Source organism: Salmo salar, chromosome ssa10 (assembly GCF_905237065.1).
Source record: "Salmo salar chromosome ssa10, Ssal_v3.1, whole genome shotgun sequence".
In the NCBI taxonomy this organism is placed as follows: domain Eukaryota; kingdom Metazoa; phylum Chordata; class Actinopteri; order Salmoniformes; family Salmonidae; genus Salmo; species Salmo salar.
In genome coordinates this window covers 16954512-16975447 of record NC_059451.1, presented here as the reverse complement: position 1 = coordinate 16975447, position 20936 = coordinate 16954512, and the positions used below count along the sequence as shown (strand labels likewise).

Sequence of the window (20936 nt, the reverse complement as noted above, 5' to 3'; positions counted from 1 at the left end):
TTTACATCCTTTGAGTCAATTGGAGGTGTACCTGTGGATGTATTTCAAGGCCTACCTTCAAACTCAGTGCCTCTTTGCTTGACATCATGGGAAAATCAAAAGAAATCAGCTATGACCTCAGAAAAAGAATTGTAGACCTCCACAAGTCTGGTTCATCCTTGGGAGCAATTTCCAAACGCCTAAAGATACCACGTTCATCTGTACAAACAATAGTATGCAAGTATAAACACCATGGGACCATGCAGCCGTCAAATAAAGGTAAAACAAAATACCGCTCAGGAAGGAGACGCGTTCCGTCTCCTAGAGATGAACGTACTTTGGTGCGAAAAGTGCAAATCAATCCCAGAACAACAGCAAAGGACCTTGTGAAGATGCTGGAGGAAACAGGTACAAAAGTTTCTATATCCACAGTAAAACGAGTCCTATATGGACATAACCTGAAAGGCCGCTCAGCAAGGAAGAAGCCACTGCTCCAAACCCACCATAAAAAGCCAGACTATGGTTTCCAATTGCACATGGGGACAAACGTTGTACTTTTGGAGAAATGTCCTTGGGTCTGATGAAACAAAAATAGAACTGTTTGGCCATAATGACCATCGTTATGTTTGGCGGAAAAAGGGGGAGGCTTGCAAGCCAAAAAACACCATTCCAACCATGAAGCACGGGGGTGGCAGCATCATGTTGTGTTGGTGCTTTGCTGCAGGAGGGACTGGTGCACTTCACAAAATAGATGGCATCATGAGGAGCAAAAGTATGTGGATATATTGAAGCAACATCTCAAGACATCAGTCAGGAAGTTAAATCTTGGTTGCAAATTGGTATTTTCCAAATGTACAATGACCCCAAGCATAGTATGCTGGGAATGTGATGAAAGAAATAAAAGCTGAAATAAATAATTCTCTCAACTATTATTCTGACATTTCACATTCTTAAAATAAAGTGGTGAACCCAACTGACCTAAGACAGGGAATCTTGACAATGATTAAATGTCAGGAATTGTGACAAACTGAGTTTAAATGTATTTGGCTAAGCTGTATGTAAACTTCCGACTTCAACTGTATATGTAGGAACTCCAAGACTGTTGGAAAAGCATTCCTCATGAAGCTGTTTGAGAGAATGCCAAGAGTGTGCAAAGCTGTCATCAAGGCAAAGCTTGGCTACTTTGAAGAATCTAAAATATATTTGTTTAGTTACTACATGATTCCATATGTGTTCATAGTTTTGATGTCTTCGCTATTATTCTACAATGTAAAAATAAAGAAAAACCCTTGAATGAGAAGGTGTCCAAACCTTTGACTGGTACTGTACATCTGGGGTACAAGTATATTCTCCAGCGTCTTTATTCCTGTTGGTCCTTTCCTGTAGCATACTTGTTAATTAAAAGTTGTACAGTATTGGTGGAAAATGGATGTTTCAGTGTTTTGCTGTGTTCAATTGGCATTCGCATACTGTATATAAAAGCTTTATCCCTGTGAAGAGCAGAACATTGATCAACTTGACAAAATTGAATGTAGCATTTAAGTCGAAGCAATACATCCAACGTATTAAGGTGCGACGTTTCCCATGTAAAAAATTAGCATAATTCTAACATAATTGATAAAATAACATGAATACAATCAACAGTTCAGAGAGAACATTGTGTTAAACATTTCATAACGACTTAGGCTGGCAGATGCTTTGGTTCAAATTCCAAACACTTGTCGCACAATTTTCCCTATAAACTTGTTTCCCTCAAGAACAAATTAAACAAGACATTAGGGGCTTATTCAGGCAAATGGGAAGTTATCAAATGTCAATACAAACATGATTTTCTGTTGTGTATTACAGGGAATCATAACTCTGTTCATTACATTTCTATCTGCAACTTTCAAAGCATCGCACCCTACTGGACAAAAACCCTTATTAGTCTACTCTACGGCCCTGTCCAGAAACAACCCATAGCCCCTAACCCTTAGACACTTGTGGAGATCTGAAAGGATTTCATAGGTTTAAGCTACAGTACATGACAATTTAACCACCTGATATTTTAACCACAATTTAACCACTCTGATTGGTTAGGTGGAATTTTTACCACATTTATTACACCTATCCATTCCTCTCAGATCTACACGACCTTCAGTAAGCTGTCCAGTAGAATCATGGTTTGGCTCAAGCACTTCAGAACTGAATGGGCTTAATTTACAACAGAGATTGTAAAGTGCTACTGGATGGTGGAGGCACCCGAATAACTATGCTTACAAAGCACAGAGACAAACAGACATAGTGAGGACATCCCAAATATATACAAGAAAACAGAACCATATCATATTTAAAAATGTGACAAACGTAAAACATGATCCCATAAAAACAAATACAATTTTACAAATATGCGTGTAAGTGGTGTTTGTCTAGATTTAAAACAACCCAATCAACCACAATACTTCAGGAAATGTTTAAATGCTTGACTTGTATACAGTGGGGTCTGAAATGATTGACACCCTTGATAAAGAATAGCAATACTGACTGTATAAAATAAATAATAAAAATACTGAGCTATATTGTGTGCTAAAAAAATGACATTTTTTTCCCCCTAAAGGGTAGGGGTCAGAATTATTGACACCCATAAAGATTCCTATAAATTAGTCTTTATCAAGGGTGTCAATCATTTCAGACCCCACTGTATATAATTACAGTGGTACTGTTTGTTTCATACTCCATACTTAACTTGCTTTAGTTCTCAAACTCAAACTTTTCATTTAGATCAATAGAGGGCGCCAGGCACATGTCAATCAGTTATGTATTTTTGCGTAACTTGAACCTCTTGAAGTTCTAAGAAACGTTTGTCGTCTGCGACAAAACTCGAAACAGGCAGTCTAGGTTAAGGGGTACCCAAGAAGTCTGTGTCATTTCTCTCTCCATACCCTGAGGTTTAAGTCACAATTCTCTCACTATTCAGGTACATACTGGATTTGGTTAAACTTATCATTCACAGAACTCTCAGAAACTAAATAAAATATACTAGTTTATGCTTACTGAATTCAAACAAATATAATCCGCCTAATTGTATGGTGAAACAGTTCTAAGACCCTGTAAATTGATCACAATCCTTACAATATTCCATTGAATAGATCTATATTCCATTTTGAGGAAGACATTTTCTCAGTAGAATTCCTTGCTCCATCAGGAGACGTTGGTGAGACTGGTTAGACATGTAATTAATTCTACCTTTGATCAGCTAGACATGTACAGCAGTCTGTTTCTGACACTTTACAGAATCAACTACAGAAAGCAGGACTAAAAAGTCCCATCTGGCACAAAGGAGAAAAAAAAGAGGATATAACGATACTTCTTGTTCTACAAGATTAAACAGAGGGAAAGCGGTCAGGTTAAAGGTGTCTTCAGTGTAAAGGGACTGTTGTCATTACAGACTGTTGTCAAAAAGCCCACCCTGCACGTCCAATTGCTGCTGGGACCCACGAACCAAGGCAGGGACTGAATGAGGTGCTGGGTGGGCTAGGGTTGGTGTTACGTGCCAAGCCGTAGGTACGCTACACTATTGCCTTCCTGACCCAGTCCTCTGTCCCTATCGTCTCTGTCGTCCCCGTCCAGCCCGGGGCTCAACGTCCTGAGATGGCCAGGGCTCCTAACTGACATGGTGGTCAGACTGAGGGCCCGGCCAGGGTGAGGGGAGGGTGGCCGGTGTCTGGTGCTGCTGCTGGGCTCTGGGGATTGAGACAGGGCCGGGGTCTTCCTAGAGGTCTCTCCCCCCTGTGACATCTCCTCCTCGGGTGGGCTCTCCAGGTCTGACTCGACGTCGCCCTCCTCCTCCTCCTCCTCCAGAGTGAGTTCAAACTGGAACTTGTCCCCTGTGGAGGTGCAGCAGGCACCCGCCATGGCCTCCAGGGCCCCTGGCCCCCCGTCAAGGTCCCTGTCCTCGAGGGTGGGTGAGGGGCTGCGCTGGATCATACTCTGGTACCACTCCCGATTGTCCTCCAGCGTGTCCAGAATGTCCTGGGCGTCAGGGTGGACCAGGTCAGCCCACGTCTCCCACAGAGGGTGGACAATATAGTCTATGAATCCCACCTGCAGGGGGGAGTAAATATGAGAGATGTAAATGCACAAAGACCCATACTTGTGAACTTTTGCTAAGACCATTGGTTTAAACCATTGGTCTCAAACGGCTAGTTGCTAGCTTTTCTCATAAACCATGCGGACAAAATTTTCCACAATTCAATATCTAGTAACAAAATTCTTATCAGCCAATTAAAATTGTCTACGTAGTTGGATCTGATCCTAATACTTTCTCACTAAGTATCCATTGAACTTTGAGCCAACTGTCTAAGCGAACTGTGCCCCCAATCAGTCATAATGGTTTGGGAAAAAATACAACCAGTTGACAAGACCTCCATCTTCGATTTATTTTTACGATCGATGTAGCTAAAAATATAAACGTATAATCTCCGTAAAAGCACATGTGTATGAAACGGTAAGAAAAAACTTGGAATTTGGTCATATATGCAGAAATGTGCCTTACTGCCTTTCAAATTTTGTGGAGCATCAATAGCTTAGCCATGGAAGCATCATGCAAAATATATTGGAACACTCCACTTAACCAAGCAGTTGGATGGTTTAACAATCTCCCTCTGGTGGCCAAGTTGACCTGTTTAACAAATACAATTGGATGGTGGCTATACCGTTTAAGGTTGATTCCTTATGAGGGTTTCCGAATCGAATTATCTGCTCAGCTGGCCATCCCCAGCATCGTGGCAAATTTTGCCAGGTTGGCCTATGAGAAAATCTAGCAGCTAGAAATGTAAGACCAATGATTTAAACCAATGGTTTTAGCATAAGTTCACGAGTATGGCCCCACACTCTTTTGATGGGTTCAAACAGACAGTACGACAATAACTTGGAAGCAACTGGGTCTGTTAAGCAGTGCCAAAGATCTGCGGGTGGGTTTGCAGATTTGCATGAGTGAGAGAGCCTGCGCGCCTTCACCTGCGAGCACACTACTTGTATGCTATGCACTGTACAGTACAGTACCTGGGTCTTCTCGACAGAGGCATTGTGTTTGTCACACATAGGGCTGATCTCCATGCCCTTGTCCCTCTCCCTGTCCCCCTGGGTGAAGAACTCCATCATGATGCGGTCTGTCCATTGGCGGTAGACGTCCAGTGGCTTGGTGGGGTTACTCAGGTCAGCACAGTGAACCATGTTCTGCAGGACCTTGAGACAAGCACAAAGGGCCCCATTAATCTATTGCTTTGATCTTTTCAGAATATTTTTTTATTACATTTACACTACTGGTCAAAAGTTTTAGAACACCTACATTGTAGAATAATAGTGAAGACATCAAAACTGTGAAATAACACATATGGAATCATGTAATAACCAAAAAAAGCGTTTTAGATTTGAGATTCTTCAAATAGCCACACTTTGCCTTGATGACAGCTTTGCACACTCTTGGCATTCTCTCAACCAGCTTCATGAGATAGTCACCTGGAATGGAATTAACAGGTGTGTCTTGTTAAAAGTTAATTTGTCAAATTTCTTTCCTTAATGCGTTTGAGCCAATCAGTTGTTGTGAAAAGGTAGGGGGAATACAGAAGATAGCCCTATCTGTTAAAGACCAAGCCCATATTATGGCAAGAACCACTCAAATAAGCAAAGAGAAATGACAACCCATCATTACTTTAAGACATGAAGGTCAGTCAATACGGAACATTTCAAGAACTTTAAAAGTTTCTTCAATTGCAGTCTCAAAAACCATCAAGCGCTATGATGAAACTGGCTCTCATGAGGACCGCCACAGGAATGGAAGACCCAGAATTACCTCTGCTGCAGAGGATAAGTTCATTAGATTTAACTGCACCTCAGATTGCAGCCAAAATAAATTGATGCAAAGACCCCACTACTAAAGGACACCAATAAGAGGAAGAGACTTGCTTGGGCCAAGAAACATGAGCAATGGACATTAGAGCGGTGGAAATTTGTCCTCTGGTCTGGAGTACGTGTCTTTGTGAGACGCGGTGAGGGTCACCAGATGATTACCGCATGTGTATTTCCAACCATAAAGCATGGAGGAGGAGGTGTTATGATGTGGGGGTGCTTTGCTGGTGACACTGTCTGTGATTTATTTAGAATTCAAGGCACACTTAACCAGCATGGCTACAACAGCATTCTGCAGCGATACGCCATCCCATCTGGTTTGGGCTTAGTGGGACTTGTTTGTTTTTTTAGTTTCATTTATTTTTCAAAAGAACAATGACCCAACACACATTCAGGCTGTATAAGGGCTATTTTACCAAGAAGAAGAGCGATGGACTGCTGCATCAGATGACCTGGCATCCACAATCACCTGACCTCAACCCAATTGAAATGGTTTGGGATGAGTCGGACCGCAGAGTGAAGAAAAAGCAGCCAACAAGGGTTCAGCATTTGTGGGAACTCCTTCAAGACTGTTGGAAAAGCATTACAGGTGAAGATGGTTGAGAGAATGATAAGCGTGTACAAAGCTGTCATCAAGGCAAAGGGTGGCTATTTGAGGAATCTGAAATATATTTTGATTTGTTTAACATTTTTTTGCTTACTACATGATTCCATATGTGTTATTTAATAGTTTTGATGTCTTCACTATTATTATACAATGTAGAAAATAGGAAAAAGAAAGAAAAAGAAAAACCCTTGAATGAGTAGGTGTTATAAAACTTTTGACCGGTACTCTATATTTTGTCATTTCTATTTCAGGCATTTATGTAGAAACCTACATTTACATGACACTATGTCTTGACTTACACTATATATATAAAAGTATGTGGACACCCCTTCAAATAAGTGGATTTGTCTATTTCAGCCACAACCGTTGCTGACAGGCGTATAAAATTGAGCACAGCCATGCAATCTCCATAGACAAACACTGTCCGTAGAATGGCCTTACTGAAGAGCTCAATGACTTTTAACGTGGCACCATCATAGGAGGACACCTTTCCAACAAGTCAGTTAGTCAAATTTCGGCTTTGTTAGACCTGTACCGGTCAACTGTAAGTGTTGTTATTGTGAAGTGGAGACGTCTCAGAGCAACAATGGCTCAGCCGCAAAGTGGTAGGCAACACAACCTCACAGAACGGGACCGCCAAGGGCTGAAGCTCGCAGCGCGTAAAAATCGTCTGTCCTTGGTTGCAACACACACTACTGTGTTCCAAACTGCCTCTTGAAGCAACGTCAGCACAATAACTGTTCATCGGGAGCTTCATGAAATGGGTTTCCATTGCCGAGCAGCCGCACATAAGCCTAAGATCACCATGTGCAATGCCAAGCGTCGGCTGGAGTGGTGTAAAGCTCGACGCCATTGGACTTTGGAGCAGTGGAAACGCGTTCTCTGGAGTGATGAATTATGCTTCACCATCTGGCACGCTACCTGCCCCAAAAGGAGTGCAAGCCTTCATCGTTGGCGTTTCAACAGAAGTGTTTGGTGATAGACTAGGAATGCCTTGAAGATCGACCAGTCAATCGTGATCGACCGGTTATCAAAGTTCGAGTTTTGAAATAAACTCAGCAAAAAAAGAAACGTCCCTTTTTCAGAACCCTTTCTTTCAAAGATAATTCGTAAAAATCCAAATAACTTCACAGATCTTTATTGTAAAGGTTTTAAACACTGTTTCACATGCTTGTTCAATGAACCACAAACAATGAATGAACATGCACCTGTGGAACGGTCGTTAAGACACTAACAGCTTACAGAGGTAGGAAATTAAGGTCACAGTTATGAAACCTTATGAGGCCTTTCTACTGACTGAAAAACACCAAAAGAAAGATGCCCAGGGTCTCTGCTCATCTGCGTGAACGTGCCTTAGGCATGCTGCAAGGAGGCATGAGGACTGCAGATGTGGCCAGGGCAATAAATTGCAATGTCCGTACTGTGAGACGCCTAAGAAAGCGCTACAGGGAGACAAGATGGACAGCTGATCATCCTCGCAGTGACAGACCACGTGTAACAACACCTGCACAGGATCGGTACATCTGAACATCACACCTGCGGGACAAGTACAGGATGGCAACAACAACTGCCCGAGTTACACCAGGAACACACAATCCTTCCATCAGTGCTCAGACTGTCCGCAATAGGCTGAGAGAGGCTGGACTGAGGGCTTGTAGGTCTGTTGTAAGGCAGGTCCTCACCAGACATCACCGGCAACAACGTCGACTATGGGCACAAACCCACCGTCGCTGGACTAGACAGGACTGGCGGTTTTGTCTCACCAGGGGTGATGGTCGGATTCGCGTTTATCGTCGAAGGAATGAGCGTTACACCGAGGCCTGTACTCTGGAGCGGGATGGATTTGGAGGTGGAGGGTCCGTCATGGTCTGGGGCGGTGTGTCACAGCATCATCGGACTGAGCTTGTTGTCATTGCAGGCAATCTCAATGCTGTGCGTTACAGGGAAGACATCCTCCTCCCTCATGTGGTACCCTTACTGCAGGCCCATACTGACATGACCCTCCAGCATGACAATGCCACCGGCCATACTGCTCGTTGTGTGCGTGATTTCCTGCAAGACAGGAATGTCAGTGTTCTGCCATGGCCAGTGAGGAGCCCGGATCTCCCATTGAGCACGTCTGGGACCTGTTGGATCGGAGGGTGAGGGCTAGGGCCATCCCCCCCAGAAATGTCCAGGAACTTGCAGGTGCCTTGGTGGAAGAGTGGGGTAACATCTCACAGCAAGAACTGGCAAATCTGGTGCAGTCCATGAGGAGGAGATGCACTGCAGTACTTTATGCAGCTGGTGGCCACACCAGATACTGACTGTTACTTTTGATTTTGACACCCCCTTTGTTTAGGGACACATTCCATTTCTGTTAGTCACATGTCTGTGGAACTTGTTCAGTTTATGTCTCAGTTGTTGAATCTTGTTATGTTCATACAAATATTTACACATGTTAAGTTTGCTGAAAATAACCGCAGTTGACAGTGAGAGGACGTTTCTTTTTTTGCTGAGTTTATAACATGGTCTGAGAATAACAATATTGGCAGGCCAGGCATATAGCCAATATCCTGTGATAATGTATTAGACCTACCGCACAAACCTCATTCCTACAAAACTGTAGGTTAATGTTACAGTCTTTAAGTCTAAGTGATTGATAGTTGGTATTCAGCAGTCTTAAAAGTATGCCTTATTTACTTTGAAGAACTACTAAAATTGTGATTTTGTCAGACAGCATAGGCAGCAGCTCTATATAGACTATTTGATGACTTTGAATGAAATATTACATTCATCAAATAAAACAAATGTAATATATGCAACAACTGAAATATTTTATTAAAGTAACGTGAATAAATTATGGTTAATAAATGCTAAGTAGAAATGGGCAGCCACTGCCATCATGGGACTTTTATTAATTGTTTTATTCTGTGTTGTTGCAGCATTCAGCCCACATAAAGCATCGTGCAATTAATAAAAAAATTAAAACCGAAATTAAAAAAACGTGGTTATTTTTTAATAATCTAACCAAAACCGAACCGACTTCAAAAAGCAAAAATTGCTCAGCACTAGTCAGGGACGGACTTAGTGATTTGGAGGCCCCATGCAGAGGCCAGTCTGAGGCACCCCCATGTCTATTCAACAAAATCATGGCTACTGAACGAAGAGCTGTTTGGAGTCGGCTCATTTAGGTGAACGGAGCAGAATGAAAAGCCTAACTGAAAACACTTAATGTCCTTCACTAGTAAAGGTTTTGTATCACCACATACTGTAGAACAGGGGTGGTCCAATCATTTTGTCTCGAGCCACATCGGGTTTTCAGAATTCAACAGTGGACCGCACAGATTTTTTTCCAGACAGATTTGCAGGCCATAAAAGGGCAGTTATTTTTAAAACAGTAGGTTCTTTATCATTTCAACATACTTTCTATCTCGTTTTAGGGATGCACTGATGTGGAAATTCTGGGGCCAATACCTATATGTGATATTTTCGTTGGAATATCGACTAATAACTAACCGATAAATATTGTTTTTACATTTTATGGCCTTTTTTTTACCCCTTTTTCTCCCCAATTTCGTGGTATCCAATTGGTAGTTACAGTCTTGTCTCATCGCTGCAACTTCCGTACGGACTCGGTAGAGGCAAAGGTCGAGAGCCGTGCGTCCTCAGAAACACAACCCAACCAAGCCGCACTGCTTCTTGACACAATGCCCACTTAACCCGAAAGCCAGCCGCACCAATGTGTCAGAGGAAACACCGTAAACTTGGCGACCATGTCAGTGTGCACTGCGCCCGGCCTGCCACAGGAGTCACTAGTGCACGATAGGACAAGGACATCCCTGCCGGCCAAACCCTTCCCTAACCCGGACGACACTGGGCCAATTGTGCGCCTCCCCATGGGTCTCCCGGTCACGGCTGGCTGCGACAGAGCCTGGACTCGAACCCAGAATCTCTAGTGGCACCGCTAGCACTGCGCCACTCGGGAGGCCTAACCATTCTTAACCATTCTAGCACATATACAAACTGCAACCAACTTTCAGAATATATGTCAAATGACTTGAGTATGGGAAAGGTGTACATTTCTATTTGCATAAAAAATGAGTGAAATGCATCAGAAAGGTATGCTAATATAATGTTTGGGAAAATATAATCATGGTAATAATGTGAGTAGAAAAAAAAGATATGCATTGTTTTCAATTGTGGTTTTCTCACAGTCCCTTCTAATGTGTCCTTCCAGCTTAATGAGTTTTGTAGAGGGAAATAGAAAGAGTCTTAGGTTTTAGGAATGGGGTCATAATAGCTAATAGACCCAAGTGTTCAAAAGTTAAGATAACAGAGAAATTATGTATTATTAAACAAAATGATGCCAAGTTCACAAGAACCCTAATGATATGAGGTCCCGGGCAGTTGCCTGAGTTGCCTAATGGTAAGTCCGCCACTGCCCGTGGCATCTACTAATCTAGGAATGACCTCTGACCTGGATGCGGTCTGAGTAGTTGTCCAGCAGCAGCACTCCCAGACTGGTCACCTTCTTGGTCTCCACCATGGTCTTCAGGTCAGCCAGGAAATTCATGTGCTTGGACATGTCAGTGGCCAACACCTGCAGAGGACAATACCCATTCATCACACTTACTTCAGTCACTAAGTACAATGGCTCAGTGGGTTAGAGCATGGTGCTGCCCACATCCAGGGTTGTGTTGTGGGTTTGATTCCCATATGGGCCACATGCTGAATATATCCTGAGTGTACAAAACATTAGAAACACCTTCCTAATATTGAGTTGCAGCCTCTTTTGGCCTCAGAACAGCCTCAATTTGTCGGGGCATCAAATCAAATTGTATTTGTCACATACACATTGTTAGCAGATGTTAATGCGAGTGTAGCGAAATGCTTGTGCTTCTAGTTCCGACCATGCAGTAATATCTAACAAGTAATCTAACCTAACAATTTCACAACAACTACCTTATACACACAAGTGTAAAGGAATGAATACGAATATGTACATAAAAATATATGAATGAGTGATGGCCGAACGGCATAGGCAAGATGCAGTAGATAGTATAGAGTACAGTATATACATATGAGATGAGTAATGTAGGGTATGTAAACATTATATAAAGTGGCATTGTTTAAAGTGGCTAGTGATACATTTATTACATCAATTTTCCATTATTGAAGTGGCTAGAGTTGAGTCAGTATGTTGGCCGCAGCCACTCAATGTTAGTGATGGATGTTTAACAGTCTGATGGCCTTGAGATAGAAGCTGTTTTTCAGTCTCTCGGTCCCCGCTTTGATGCACCTGTACTGACCTCGCCTTCTGGATGATAGCGGGGTGAACAGGCAGTGGCTCGGGTGGTTGTTGTCCTTGATGATCTTTTTGGCCTTCCTGTGACATCGGGTGGTGTAGGTGTCCTGGAGGGCAGGTAGTTTTCCCCCGGTGATGCGTTGTGCAGACCTCACTACCCTCTGGAGAGCCTTACGGTTTTGGGCGGAGCGGTTGCCGTACCAGGCGGTGATACAGCCCGATAGGATGCTCTCGATTGTGCATCTGTAAAAGTTTGTGAGTGTTTTTGGTGACAAGCCGAATTTCTTCAGCCTCCAGAGGTTGAAGAGGCGCTGCTGCCCCTTCTTCGCCACTTTGTCTGTGTGGGTGGACCATTTCAGTTTGTCCATGATGTGTACGCCGAGGAACTTAAAACTTTCCACCCTCTCCACTATTGTCCCGTCGATGTGGATAGGGGGCTGCTCCCTCTGCTGTTTCCTGAAGTCCACGATCATCTCCTTTGTTTTGTTGACATTGAGTGTGAGGTTATTTTCCTGACACCACATTCCGAGGGCCCTCACCTCCTCCCTGTAGGCCGTCTCATCGTTGTTGGTAATCAAGCCTACCACTGTAGTGTCGTCTGCAAACTTGATGATTCACCCACGACTGCATGGCCACGCAGTCGTGGGTGAACAGGGAGTACAGGAGAGGGCTAAGAACGCACCCTTGTGGGGCCCCAGTGTTTAGGATCCGCGGGGTGGAGATGTTGTTACTGCTGAGCTGTAGTCGATGAACAGCATTCTTACATAGGTATTCCTCTTGTCCAGATGGGTTAGGGCAGCGTGCAGTGTGATTGCGTCGTCTGTGGACCTATTGGGGCAGTAAGCAAATTGGAGTGAGGTCTAGGGTGTCAGGTAGGGTGGAGGTGATATGGTCCTTGACTAGTCTCTCAAAGCACTTCATGATGACGGAAGTGAGTGCTACGGGGCGGTAGTCATTTAGCTCAGTTACCTTAGCTTTCTTGGGAACAGGAACAATGGTGGCCCTCTTGAAGCATGTGGGAACAGCAGACTGGGATAAGGATTGATTGAATATGTCCATAAACACACCAGCCAGCTGGTCTGCGCATGGACTCTACAAGGTGTCGAAAGTGTTTCCGAACGGTTGACTCCAATGCTTCTCACAGTTGTGCCAAGTTAGCCAGATGTCATTTTTGAGGCACATGGCAAACTGTTCAGCGTGAAAAACCCAGCAGCATTGTCGTTCTTGACGCACTCAAACCGGTGCACCTGGCAGCTACTACCATGCCCCGTTCAAAGGCACTTAAATATTTTGTCTTGTCCATTCACCCTCTGACTGGCATACACAATCCATGTCTCAAGGCATAAACATCCTTCTTTAACCTGTCTCCTCCTCTTCATCTATACTGATTGAAGTGGATTTAACAGGTGACATCAATAAGGGATCATAGCATTCACCTTGATTCACCTGGTCAGTCAATGTCATGGAACGAGTAAGTTCCTAATGTTTTGTGTGTGTTAAATGTACCGTTAAGTGACTTCGGGAAAAAGGTTTTGCTAAATGGCCATGGTATTATGATGTTAGCTAATTCCTTATCATGTTTAACTATGATAACAGGGAGTTGTGTAGATATAATGTTATTTATATCTGATTCCAATTCATTCAGTCAGTGTCTCACCATGTCGATGACCATCTTCCTGAGGGACTGTCCCTGTTTCTTGCTGAGGTTCTGGAAGATGTCACAGTTGTCCTCCTGCAGCAGCTTGAAGCCCACGGCCAGGTGGTGGTTCTCCAGGACCGAGGTGTCGTTGTACATCAGAGCCAGCTCAGAGTCTACAGTAGGAACACCCACACCGTTAGTAAAGCAACAACAATTCCAAGGCACTCCTGTATTCAGTGATGTAATGCCTTACAGATGCTATAACAGTCTTCACAGTAGTAGATCCATGACACATTTTGCTCCAAAAGACATATCCTTTATATCTAATCAGTGAGATTGCTAGTGAGGGATGGAACTGACTTGTGTTGATGAGGAACTGGTTGGACACTCCGGGGTGATCCACGTCGTGTATGGCACTGCTAAACAGAGCAGCCATGATCTCCAGGTCAGTGAAGACAGCCTGAAAACAATCAACACAAACTTTTGTGTTACTACTAGTGTTAAGTGCCTGTTAAGTGCCTAGTTAAATAAAGATTTTTAAAAAGTGTTACTAAGTATTAACACTTAACGTGGGGAATTTTTTTTTGACCTTATCTTTACTATTAAAACCATGAACAAATGCCTTCTCCCTCAATATACATTGATAAAGTTGATGAAATCCAAAGCCATGCACAGGGCAAGTCAACTAACTGGATTAGAATATAGAATATGACTGAACATCATCCTGTAATCTTCCTCATAATGGAGCGTCCCATACCTCCAGGGCAGGGGTGGAGAGGAGGATGTGAGTGGACTGTACCACGTCGGCAGCATGGATGTTGTTGTGGTAAGCCACGTCAGTGTGGTAGTGGTCCTCCAGGGTCATCATGAAGGTGATGAAGGTGTCGGCTGGGATCTTGAAGTTCTTCAGCAGCTCTCGCTCCTGAGTTTGGGGAGCAACAGAAACCAGGCTCACAGAAGAGTAAACCAAATACGTAAGAAACATAGGGGTAAAGTATTGCAGTGAATTCGGGGTAGCCAAGACCGGGGCTCAAACAATACACTAAGAGATTCAAACGCCTTGGTGAGAATGCTAGAAAATGCTACAAGTAATGGGAGACTCATACCTGGAAAATGGAGTACATCACCACCGTCAAAGGCCGATTCCCCGAGTATTCAGCTATCTTGAAAATATCTAGACCCCATCTGTTGATGTCTTCAAATTCCTAGAACGACAACACAACATTCAGTGAGAAAAAGTCTGGTATGGCAAAAATATTTTATTTATTTAACTTTTTTAACATGCATAGCAAAATACATGAAAATGGCACAAAAAAGTCAGACTTTTTCCAATTGCAATCCTCCAGAGGGCAGATGATGTGACGAGTTATAATGCGTTATAACACGTCACTGACGGCAGTAGATGATAACTGAATTACATAAATACCATTAACGGTCAAGCAATAAGCATTAAAGTACTGTAACTTATCCATTCTTCACTGTAACATAGGGTAAACAAACTCAGTAGCTACGCAATATCACTCATACATTACAGTATTGACAGATCATAAAACAGTGCCTTCATGTACCACAATCCTATGGTCATAATGAGAGGGGTGAACCCATTACAAATCATTTATTGCTGTTTTTCTAAATAAAGGCCCTGTGGCCAGTAGCTTTTATACCATCATGTTTACGACTATTGTAAGCCCTCCAGTCATTAAAAACGCTAAAATGTTTTAGGGATGGAATGAAGAGATTCCTAGAGTATTTGTAGTATGTCTGAAGTGTGAAAGCAAGTAATGGTCTCTACCACTCAGCTACACACACCTACACTGACGTTCTTCACATTCACACATACCGACGTACTCATGCTCACACAATCCAAACTGACACCTCGCACACTCACTCATTACCATGCACACGCCACATACGCTGCTGCCAAAATGTATTGATTAATTATAGTGATTACCATTCGATGCTGCTATATTGTTTATTACCATTATTATTATTACCATTGGTATTTATCCTGCTACCAGCGACTTTACATGTACATTCCTTCCTCATTCGCTTCAGTACCCCTGCACATTGTAATAACGCTACTGGCACTGCACTGACCTGTATACAAGACCTGTACAGTATATAACTGTTTCTTTATTACTATATTTAAGCAATTCACTGTACTGTTTTACACCTGATGTATCCTGTGAATGTGACAATAAAACTTGAGACTGTAATGTGTTTTTCTTCACATATAATAATACGGTCACTTAGCAGACGTTTTTATCCAAAGGTCTGTCCTCCATGCGGGAAACAAACCATTAAACTGCCAACACCATGCTCTAACCCACTGAGCTTGGAGTGTGTTTGTGCCCGTCTGTGTAAGTGTGTGTGGGCTTGGCACCCACCGTTGCCAGTAGACCCTCATGGAGGGTGGTGACCCCAAAGCGGGGGATCTGGGTAGGGGCGAGGCTGGGGCTGAGGGCAGGTTTCTTCACCGCAACAATCTGGGACATGGGCCTCTTCTTCTTGTCCTTGTCTTTAAGAGGCCCAGACATAATCTCCACATCTTGCTGCTTTTCTACAAACACAGAGAGACACAGAGAGAGAGAGAGAGACAGAGACAGAGAGAGAGACAGAGAGAGAGAGAGAGAGAGAGAGAGAGAGAGAGAGAGAGAGACACAGAGAGAGAGACACGGAGAGAGAGAGACAGAGAGAGAGAGATTTCTTTCAACCAATATAGGGGGACACAGTTGATGATTGTTAATATTAATAACTATAGCTAATCTAATGTTTTTCCATCACAAATCAGGTGAGAAATCAATTAGACTAGGACTAGGAATACGGCTTCGACCGATAACTCTGCAGCAAATGTAATCTCTCAACCAAGAATGATTCCTGGTAGTCAGACAGTGACAAATATAACAAGCTCTATTTTCATGTCATCTGACCATAGCACCGCCTGGAGTTTGATAAATGGCATTGGTATTTGGATTGGAACCGGTGCTATGGTCAGACGACATGAAAATAGAGCTCTTGTGGTGTGGAGTTGCTTACCAAGACGACATTGAATGTTCCTGAGTGGCCTAGTTACAGTTTTTACTTAAATCGGCTTGATAATCTATGGCAAGACTTGAAATGGCTGTCTAGCAATGATCAACAACCAACTTGACAGAGCTTGAAGAATTTTTTTAAAGAATGATGTGCAAATATTTTACAATCCAGGTGTGCAAAGCTCTTAGAGACTTACCCAGAAAGACTCACAGCTGTAATCGCTGCCAAAGGTGAATCCAACATGTATTGACTCAGGGGTGTGAATACTTACGTAAATTAGATTTCTGTATTTTATTTGCAATAAATTTGCAAACATTTCAAAAAACACATTTTCACTTTGTCATTATGAGGCATTGTGTGTAGATGGGTGAGAAGGAAACCCATTTAATCCATTTTGAATTCAGGCTGTAACAACAAAACATGGAATAAGTCAAGGGGTATGAATACTTTCTGTAGGCACTGTATAACAAAACATTATACAGAACTATAAACGTTGGTGAGCATCCACAACAGTGGGCCATTTAGCATTGATTGTTCTGCAGTAGCCTACACCTGTCAATCAACTGATCAACGCATCCTACTGCAGGCTGTAGGCATATTAATAATGTGGTAACACAGACCATTCAGTGTGTGTTCATTGTCATAGTGACAACTGCAAATTGTCCTTCAATGTAAATGTAACAAAAAATAATATAGAAACTCGTATTTAAATGTAGCAATTTAACAACAAATGCGGTTTAGCCTATATATCTTTTACATCATGTTATTGCTTGCCTCGTTGCTTAAGCGGTTGGATGTGATTTCCGTTTTTCGAATGGTTGTCAATTCGTTTGAATCATCTTTTTCACTGTGCTCATCTCTCTGTATATCCTGTGCAATCATTTGCAACGCATCAGTGCAATAATGCTATCGTCACTGGCCAAAGATCACACCAACGCGCACTCCTAAAATGTCCACAACAGTTAATTTGGCCTAGACCTATTTTACATTCAGCAATCAGCAGCCCTGCTTCTCTCCACAAAAAGGCTACTAGGCATAGTATAAAATATCTTGAATATCTTATAGCTTTTGTAGCCTATAGCTTTTCCTGGGATTTCAAGAGAAGAGGAATAGCGGAGAGGCTTGCCTCCATATAGCCAATTGCACACGGGAACGGCTGGAAGAGAAAGAGGCTAGAGTTGTGTAGCTGAAGTAAGAAGCTAAATATTAGCTAGACAGGCCATTCATTAGCTAAATACTAGGGCTATACATATTTACCTGTCAAAGTGAAAGAAAAAAAGGTTGATAGATTATAAAATGGCAGATCAGTGTGTTCATCCAGGCTGCGCTTTGCAGTCCCCGGGCACGCAAAGCTCCACTATTGATTAGGCCTACGTTTTTTAGACAATACCATTTTCTACCTAGGCTGCAACACAGTGCAATGTGGACTTTTTTTTTTATTGTTATCAATTGAGTACACAATTATTGTCTAGGGCTGTAAACCACGGCTATGTAGGCTAATTTGAATAACCGCTCAAGCGTTCTGTTTTGAATGCTTCATGCTGAAATAACTGCATCCAGCCTAGGCCTGATTTTGCAACCATTTGGATCAGTTATGGATCTATTCTCTACAGTTTACAAGGTCCAGAAAGGTACATTAGCAGACTAATCATTCAAGCTAATGTAGTCTAGCTTTTCCTGGGACTCCAAGAGCTAAAGAATAGCTGCCTGTAGCTGAAAGGACCCATGAAGACAGACTACAAAAGTGTAGCCTAAATGAATTAGCTAAATATTAGGCCTAATATTACAGTGAATAGCCTTTACCCAATGACTTTACACAGTGCAATTTTTTTTTTTATCAGATGATGAAATGACAAGTAGCCAGGGATAGGCTACTGTGTGCTCCCCAGGCTGCGGGGACAAGAAACTTATCATACATAGGCTATATCAACACAATACAATAATACATTTTATTTGATTTTTTTTCTAGTGAGTAAATCATTCTACTCTAGGCTGTTAACTGCATTGAATATGTCATTTCAATAACCGTTTTGAACGCATGTTTCATTAGGAAATAATAATAATCTAGCCTAGTCTTTTAGACAGTTTACAAGGTCTAGAAAGGCACATTAGCAGGCCAGTCATTGTGCGTATTTTGTCAGGATGTATCGTGCGTTAACATACACTATTCATACACAAACAAAAATTCAAAAATTCTATACCAAAATTACAATTTTTTTCTGATTGAATTCATCTATCTTATTAAAACATTAACCCTAGTGAATAACAACAAGAATAACATCTTCCTGAATCATTATAATAAGATTTTTTCTGAGTGAATACAATTGCACTAAAATTGTTTATTTTTTGTATTATTTTATTTATATTTTTTGTATGTTGTGAGAATTTTCTTGTTTATACCTGTGTTTTGTTAGACATGTTCGATGTAGCAATGTAAGTTGATTTTTGAATTATGAATAAAATAAATTACAAAATAACAACAAAAAAAAGAGATGCCAAATGGGAGATGTATAATAAAATGCAATTTAAAATGTGAAAAAGAAGAAGAAAAAATACACTATCTGAAAATATGGCCTTCTCATACTGATATGCAAGTTTGTTGTGGATCATCATTCTCTCAATTCATCCTATATCAGGCAAGTTTACCGTGCGTTCTGCCTTCTCGCCTCGTGCTCCAGGAACCAATAATGCTTCTATAGAACAACTTTTTGATTGGTTGTTAATGTTTTATCGTCGGGGGAATCACTCAGAAAATGATCCAAATGATAGCTATTGTTATCGTCCTCCACTCTTTTTGTAGTTATCGTTTAGTGTGAAAGCTCCTGTTCACTTGAATTAGAGTTGTCTTTGATTTGTATTTATTTAGAATGTTTTTATTACACAAAATGATTGCAATTTTTCTGCTTCTGCTAACAATGGCTGCACTACCACGGTCGGTTTTGAACTTCCGTGGCTGCAATGAGAGGGGGCAGTTGTTCTGCCACATTATTAGTTAAAGTGTGCATTCGTAAATTCGCTCTGGCTATCTACTCCGATTTCAGAGCGCAGAATAACTGATGGATTTACGAACGAGCAACATCCCATTGAATATGACCTATCAGTAAACGTCAGCAGAAAAACGTAACTAAATTGTTGCCAGCAGCATGGTTACAGCCACTTACGCTCTAGACAATATGAAAACAGCCTAACCAGCTCTACTAGGACGAGTAAAATGGTCAGAGTGAGGTGTTTTCTCATTTGTGTCGAGAAGTAGCTAGCAAGCTAGCCAGTTAGCTTAGGTGCCTGACTGCCATTGTAAGGTCAGAAATCTCGGATCAATAAGCTCTGAATTTACGAACGCGTCCTATGGCACTCCAGAGGGAATTTACGATCATACCCGTCCTGACGCAAAAGGCAGTCTAATAATATTATGGTCTCCATGGCAATGCCACACAATGTGTCCAGGAATGCCATGCTAATAGGCTAGTAGACATGCATGACTAAATATGCATATTTGTGTACTCCTATGCAAGGGCACAACTTTTATTATAAATAAGAATACAGTTGAAGTCGGAAGTTTACATACACTTAGGTTGGAGTCATCAACTCGTTTTTCAACCACTCCACAAATTTCTTGTTAACAACCTATAGTTTTGGCAAGTCGGTTAGGACATCTACTTTGTGCATGACACAAGTAATTTTTCCAACAATTGTTACAGACAGATTATTTCACTGACAGTGCATGTCAAAGCAAAAACCAAGCCATGAGGTCAAAGGAATTGTTTGTAGAACTCTGAGACTGTGTCGAGGCACAGATCTGGGGAAGAGTACCAAAACATTTCTGCAGCATTGAAGGTCCCCAAGAACACAGTGGCCTCCAACATTCTTAAATGGAAGAAGTTTGGAACCACTAAGACTCTTCCTGGAGATGGCCGCCCGGCCAAACTGAGCAATCGGGGGAGAAGGGCCTTGGTCAGGGAAGTAACAAAGAAACCGATGGTCACTCTAACAGAGCTCTAGAGTTCCTCTGTGGAGATGGGTGAAACTTCCAGAAGTACAACCTTCTCTGCAGCACTCCACCAATCAGGCCTTCATGGTAGAGTGGTCAGACAGAAGCCACTCCTCAGTAAAAGGCACATAACAGCCAAAAGTTTGCCAAAAGCACCAAAAGGACTCTCAGACAATGAGAAACAAGATTATCTGGTCTGATGAAACCAAGATTTAACCCTTTGGCCTGAATGCCAAGCATCACGTCTGGAGGAAACCTGGCACCATCCCTACAGTGAAGCATGGTGGTGGCAGCATAATGCTGTGGGGATATTTATCAGCGGCAGGGACTGGGAGACTAGTCAGGATCGAGGGAAAGATGAACAAAGCAAATTACAGAGAGATCCTTGGTGAAAACCTGCTCCAGAGCACTCAAGACCTCAGACTGGGGTGAATGTTCACCTTCCAACAGGACCCTAATCACACAGCCAAGACAACGCAGAAGTGGCTTCGGGACAAGTCTCTGAATGTCATTG

At 42.3% G+C, this 20936-nt stretch overlaps 1 protein-coding gene across 9 annotated transcripts in view; it reads right to left on the bottom strand.

The window, feature by feature from the left end:
- Positions 1 to 1278: 1278 nt before the first annotated feature.
- Positions 1279 to 20936, bottom strand: part of LOC106613633 (cAMP-specific 3',5'-cyclic phosphodiesterase 4D) — a 166676-nt gene continuing 147018 nt past the window's right edge. For all 9 annotated transcript variants that reach the window (XM_045687395.1, XM_045687396.1, XM_045687398.1 and 6 more), the window contains 8 exons: positions 15789 to 15961; positions 14508 to 14606; positions 14159 to 14323; positions 13762 to 13861; positions 13420 to 13574; positions 10935 to 11057; positions 5023 to 5205; positions 1279 to 4062 (listed from right to left, as the gene is read on the bottom strand). In XM_045687395.1, the coding sequence (XP_045543351.1) occupies positions 3505 to 4062; positions 5023 to 5205; positions 10935 to 11057; positions 13420 to 13574; positions 13762 to 13861; positions 14159 to 14323; positions 14508 to 14606; positions 15789 to 15961 (1556 nt within the window). In that variant the 3' untranslated portion in view covers positions 1279 to 3504. The remainder of the gene's footprint in view (positions 4063 to 5022; positions 5206 to 10934; positions 11058 to 13419; positions 13575 to 13761; positions 13862 to 14158; positions 14324 to 14507; positions 14607 to 15788; positions 15962 to 20936) is intronic.